General features: G+C 36.7%; 1 protein-coding gene across 1 annotated transcript; it reads left to right on the plus strand.

Moving 5' to 3' along the window:
- The first annotated feature begins 4253 nt into the window (after nucleotides 1–4253).
- LOC123715137 (pupal cuticle protein) lies at nucleotides 4254–5429 on the plus strand. The gene has a single exon (XM_045669994.1). The coding sequence runs from the start codon at nucleotides 4306–4308 to the stop codon at nucleotides 5089–5091; it is 786 nt and encodes a 261-aa protein (XP_045525950.1). The 5' UTR covers nucleotides 4254–4305; the 3' UTR covers nucleotides 5092–5429.
- The last annotated feature ends 1176 nt before the right edge of the window (nucleotides 5430–6605 follow it).

A 6605-nucleotide genomic window follows, 5' to 3' on the forward strand; every position in this document is an offset into this window, starting at 1 on the left:
GCTACTTTGACCTTAAATACCTCCTCTTTGGTTAGGGATTTCAAATTCAAATAGCTGTATAGCTATTTACTCATGTATTTTATCAGTTTTATCACTAACACCGCAGCCTGCAGCTAACTCGGACGTGGTTTGCGATAGATCCGCTTCCACAATAGCCTTCAATACTTCATTATCAACTTGGGTCTCAGGCCGTCCACGGGGCTTGTTCTGCAGGTCGAAATTTCCAGAACGAAAACGTTGGAACCAAAAACGAACTGTGTTTTCTTTTGCAACATGACCGCCATACACATCATTCACCCTTCGAGTCGTTTCCGCAGCACTAGTGCCACGGCGGATTTCGTACTCGTAAATAATGCGATACTTTAAGTTTTCCATTTTGTAAAATGAGTGACGCAAACAGAAAAAAAACAGAAGAAAAAAACAAATGAATGACGGTCATCAAAGCACAAATACATGAGTAAATAGCTGTACAAATTTGAATTTGAAATTCCTGACCAAAGAGGAGGTATTTGAGGTCAAAGTGGCCAGTACGACAAAACGCCAATTTCATATGTAAGGACCTAATATTATAGACTAGTACCAAGCCTAAATTTCGTAAAACAAAACATTTGTTTTTATCCGTGATACTGTGATTATGATTCTTAATTTCTTTAAAAAATACTTATTACACAGTACCTCACAGTAGCAAGAACGTTACCGACTTCTGGAGAGATGCGACACCAACTCTACGGGCAGTAAATCAAAATTTACATATCAACATAGGTATCGCTGTTAGTAACAGGGTACAAAAATATAGCCAATCGAACTTTTAAAACAGGTCACTAACCTATGAATGAAGGACAAATTCTATGTTAACAGCAAATAGATGACGCATTCACATTCACTACGGGGGTGTTTAGCGTGAATAGGTGGTTAGGTCTGGCCTTGTAATTAATAACCTGGTCATGTCTTACATATAATAATATTATAATTCATATATCACTAGCCCTCATACTGGGCACTCCCGGTGTTGTGGGTAAGTAAATAACTATTATTCAGTGGTACATAGTACATTTTTAAAAGATTTTTTGAGAAAAAGTAGGTTGTGTTACAACTAATCATGCTTATAAGACATTAACTATGTGTGGATTGTGTTTGTGCATGTGTAGCTAAGAGTTGGTACTTTTTTAAGTCATTCAATATTCCTGTATTTTAGGATTGTAATTCGCTGGCAAGAAGCCGAAGTTACAAATATTGCTAATGTCTAACCATAGAACTACAAGGTTAAAGAACTTTTAATTTATCAGTGATTTTATCTTTTTTTTATAGAATCACCTGATGTTATATGATTCCGCCGCCCATAGACACTCTCAATTCCAGAGGGCTCGCGAATACCTTGCCTTTTAAGAATTGGTACGCTCTTTTATTGAAGGAACCTAAGGCGAATTGATCCGGAAATACTTCAGTGAGCATCTTTAATTTCTAGTAATATTTTAATAAGCACGTAGTGTATTGCAAGAATTCAACGAATTATTACGAAACAAATACAAAGTATTCGTTAAAACTATAAATTATTACCTTCAATTTTTAGAGCGTGTGAGTCACATTGTTGTTCGGTACTTACCCCAATATGAGTTATGTATATTAACCTCTCTTACGTACTTATTACAATTATGTTTCTCACAGATACTGTAAGTGCATGGTAAAGACTACTGTTTCTCAACCATTTTTATGTACCCACGAAAAAGCCTACAGGTTACGTAAAACAACTTATTTATTACATTGTAATATTTATATTTATACACTATAATTATTAATTTCTTTAATGAACGAATCTTTTGTGCTTATATGTAGTTTGTATATAGAGAAACGATGGCCTTGCCCATAGCACAATAAATATGAACCCTAAGTTTCTATTAATCGGGAATTATAGCGTAAATTATTGATTATGTCAACTGTCAACAGCAAACTATATAGTTTTTATATGGGACAGAACACTTCAGTCCCAAGTTCAGACAAGACAACTGTAATTTTTCATTAGGGGATTTGCTTATTAATAATACTTTCCGTCTTGACTCGTTCGCATACCCAACACCTCTGTGGAACCAAACCGATAGGACTTTAGGGCCTTCAAGAAACGAGCGTGCCATTCCCTGAATGGTCGGCAACATTTCCCGCTAGCCCCAGGGTTGCAGGTGTCCATGGGCAGCGGTTATCAGTTTATTCAAAGCCTTTCAAAGCCCCATAAATGCCATCCTGCACACAATTTAAGATTTCGAATCTGGGTTGGGTTCGATGGGTTTTCAGGTTTCACGAGCAAATGCTAATTGTAGATGTAAAAATTCATAGTTCAACGGTCGGGGTTTAAAAGCGTGACCTCAGGAATGAGATCCGCACACAACCTATATTTCTACAACGTCAGTTGTCTTTAAATAAATACCTACAAGTTTTAAAAATTAACATTAACATTCAGCTAATTAGTTTGACATATGAAACGTTTTCATATATTTTCATAAAAATATCGCTAGCCTTAGCTATTGAGACGAAAACTCATTCATTGCCTTCTATTCAGATTCTGTGGATAGTGAATAGTTCTGAATTTAATAACTGTGATAGTTTCTATGATATAACCTACTTTATACAAGAAATTATATTATAATGTTGATAAGACCTTCAAACGTATACTATAAGTCTAGTATACTATAAGAAAGAAAGAAAAAAGCTTTATTATACCTAATAAACAGAATATTTAGGTAAAAAAGTGCACTAGCCGCCACAATATGATTATCTGTGTTGTGGGCAGCCAGTTCTTTTTTTTTTGATTTACTGTACTTTATGATTTCTTCATAACACAACTTTATAATTAAACCAAACAATTACTCATAAAACCTAATAAGGATATAAAGTAAAGCTATTATATAGTAACCTATAAAGTAAAACCTATTTTAACATAAATTAATATAACAAAAAAAAAACAATAACTAACCTTAAAATAAAATAACTAAAAAATATTATTAAAAGGTGTCCCTGAGATACTGGCAGCGTTCTCCCTTTGAATATACTAATTATTTGTCCGAGGCTGCCAGCTCTTCGGTTTACTGTGATGTTGACAAATCCTTTTTACTATTTCTTTAAAAAGCCTAATAAGCGCTAGGACCCCACGGACCAAAGGTGGGATGCCTGGATAGGAGCCTAGACCCCCCGTATTTGCATGCTTTTGCTTTTTCAGCCGCTTCACAAGGCGCACCAGCTCTGTTGTTGGTTCCATGTAGATGGGTAGCGGCCAGCGTGTCAGAACAGCATCCCATACCAGTACCCGGCCCATCTTCCATGGAATCAAACTCATACCGTCCGGTCTCTTGTCCTCTTTTCTTGCAATACCAGTCGGCTCAAGTAGACGGTAGCAAGGGACCGGCGTATGATATTGTGAAGTGCGCCATGTCCCGAGAAGCAGCCTGCACTTGCCTTAGCCCATGCCTTTTAGCATGATAGTCCGTGATGTCCTAGCTTTTCGACATCACTGCCACAGGAACATTTTTTATGAGGAGCGCAGACCGGAACCCCAAGATAAAGACAGGTTGTGATTCGGAGGCTCAAGAAATGTTCCAGTATTTGTCGAAGGGTGAGGGTGATTTTCAAAATAAGAATATCTTCTGTATCAGCATAGGACAGGTTGACAAGATATTGTTTTAAGATTATTAGTGAATATATGTAATGTTAGTTTTGTTGTGTTAGTGTGTGTTTTGCCATCAAAAATATAACTTGTAAAAATCCAAATAATGCAACGCAGATCTACCGCAAAAAATTCTATACCTATTTAAATGTATTAAGTTATTACATAATTAGCTAACCAGACAACATCTTATAATGATATAATGACCATATCAATATTACAAATATGTTTAACATATAGATCACATATTTTATATATACGTACACTGATTGAGTCATAGCATAAATAACTATATAATTCTATATAAATATGTAATTAATGAGTATGTAATATAGACAGGCAATATTTTTTGTACCCAATGTAATATTTTATTACGCGTTCACTTCGCGCGCACAACTTGACATTTAAATCAAGTTAAAAAGGCAATTCAAAGGACGATCCGGAATCCTCACCTTAATGTCACTTCCTAGTTAATTACGTCCAGGCATCCGTCGTTACCGCAATATTCGCAATGTGAATGATATGTTTTCGCGGTCAGCACTCGGGACCCTTCCAATATCCTTCAAGGCCTAAACTGTTCATATAAAACCTGCGACCCGCCCGCCACGCACAATCTGTTACTTTCACGCGAGCAGTGCACATTTTGAGCAAAAATGTACAGGCTCATATTTGTCTTTGTTATCGCGACGGTCGCGTGTCAGCAACAAGAAGGCGCCAAACGCGTTCCCAAGTACGCTGGTGATCCAAGAACAGCCGCCATTGTTCAAGAAGCGCGGTATCTCAGTGGAAACGGTGCTTTCGGCTCAGCATACCAACAGGAAGATGGAATTAACTTCAAAGAAGAGACTGACGCTGATGGTAACCGTAGAGGAAGTTACTCCTACATCGACCCCACTGGACAAAAGAAGACGGTGAACTACATTGCCGGCAAGAACGGTTTCCAAGCTGTCGGTGACCACATCCCAACTGCCCCATTAGGAGCGGCACCTACACCTGGCTACACCCCCGACCCTCGTTACCAGGCACCTGAATACCAATCCAACCAATACAGTGCACCTCAACAGTACTCAGCGCCTCAGAAATACTCAGCACCCCGTAGCTACAACGCGCAACCAAGTGTTGATGACGGTCAGTACCACCCTGAGTTATACGAACAAGGCAACAACGCCGCGCCCAAGCAACAGTACCAAGCGCAACAGTATCAGGCAGAGCCTCAATACCAGCCTCAATCTCAATCTCAGTACCCAGTGAACAACATATACCCTGGCACACAACAAGCTCAGTACAGCGGTGTTCAATCGCAGCAGTACAACGCACCTCAACAACGAGAACAGTACTATGAGCCCACAACTCCTCCTCCAACTAGATTCTTCCCTCCGGGCAAGTTCAGTCTGAACAGAGCACCTGACGGCTACACTTACTCATTCCACAAAGTTTAAATATAATTGGCATATCCTCGGCAAGAATGAGAGGTGGAAAAAGAACATCGTCAGTTCCCCCCAAGCATTTCTTAATTGTTGATTGTTGTGATAGTGTGATGGACATATTATTGTTGTTGTTGAAGGTTCCATCGAAATGCTTTGTGAAAATTTGTAAATAAATGTTCTAAGCTATACCGAAATTATATTTAAATGAATTCCTAGCTAATTAATTTACTGTTATGAACTGCGGGAAATAATTATATTACTGTCCTTTGCGTAATATGCTCTGGTTATCGCTTAAAGTTGGACTCAAGTATCTGACCTAGTCCACGTTATAATAAAGATATAATCTCGTATTGCATCACTTTATTCATAAATTACGTCCCAGTACTGTATACGAAGGAGTGCTTCATATGTTTATAGAAAATTTGTTCTGTTAAAAAACTACTTAAACTTCCTGAGTAACAATCTTTAAAGGAAACACTTGTGTCGTCGTGTTTCCTCTGTTATCTATATTTATATAATTCGTTATAATAAAACCAGACATAACACTTCATAGCCCCCTATTATGTCATATAACTATATCTCCTACATTATTCAAAAATTCAAAATCATTTATTCATTTAGGTAACACAATGTACACTTATGAACGTCAATAGAGAAATACATATTAAATGCTAATTTCTTCTAATTTTACATTTGCTGCCAGTTCTAATCAAGGGTGTAGAACGGACGAGAAGAACTGGCCATATACTCTCCGCCACTCTTTTTAATTACCAAGTCTTTTGTTTTACACAATGTTCGTAAGGAGCTGCAACCATTACACCATGTTCCACAAGAAATTAAAAACAAAGACATGTAATTGCTTTATAACTTTGTATTTAATTAATTATTTAGGTAATATATTAAAAAAAATTTTTAATTACATTCCGCATTCATATAAATTAGATTATTACGGTCGTGTAATTATTTGGAAGTTTTTATATTTAAAGCATATTCCTTCCTGTTTCAATCCCAAGGCGTTGTCCGCATTCTACAATACTTGCACAAACTGGATCACCTTAACGCTTATAGAGGTTATTATTAATTCAAGCGAATAAACTACCACGCCTTTCTATTTAGACTGCCTACTATACTCGAGAATTATTTATATGAATTTCGAAACATCAATTATCTACGCTTTTGTTGTTGCTTTATGTAATTATTATTATGACTTGCAGTATTAAAGTAATATACAATTACGATTGAGAAAGTATATAAGTATTATAACGCAATCTTTTTAATAAAGACTAACTCCGCGTTGGCATTATTTAATCGGTAAATTAATAAAAACTATTCTATTAAAGGTATCCAAAAATAGGCGCCAGTTTCGATATGAAGTAGTCTCTGCACTTGTAATTGTGCCCATAGCCAACTAAAATCAAAATCTTCAACGGATGAGAATGTATGAAATTGTACTTAAACGAGGCCTTTGTAAACATTTGAAATTGCTACAGAACTACCCTATATTTTTTCGCGACTGACATTTTACT

This window comes from Pieris brassicae, chromosome 10, assembly GCF_905147105.1.
Source record: "Pieris brassicae chromosome 10, ilPieBrab1.1, whole genome shotgun sequence".
NCBI classification, from domain to species: domain Eukaryota; kingdom Metazoa; phylum Arthropoda; class Insecta; order Lepidoptera; family Pieridae; genus Pieris; species Pieris brassicae.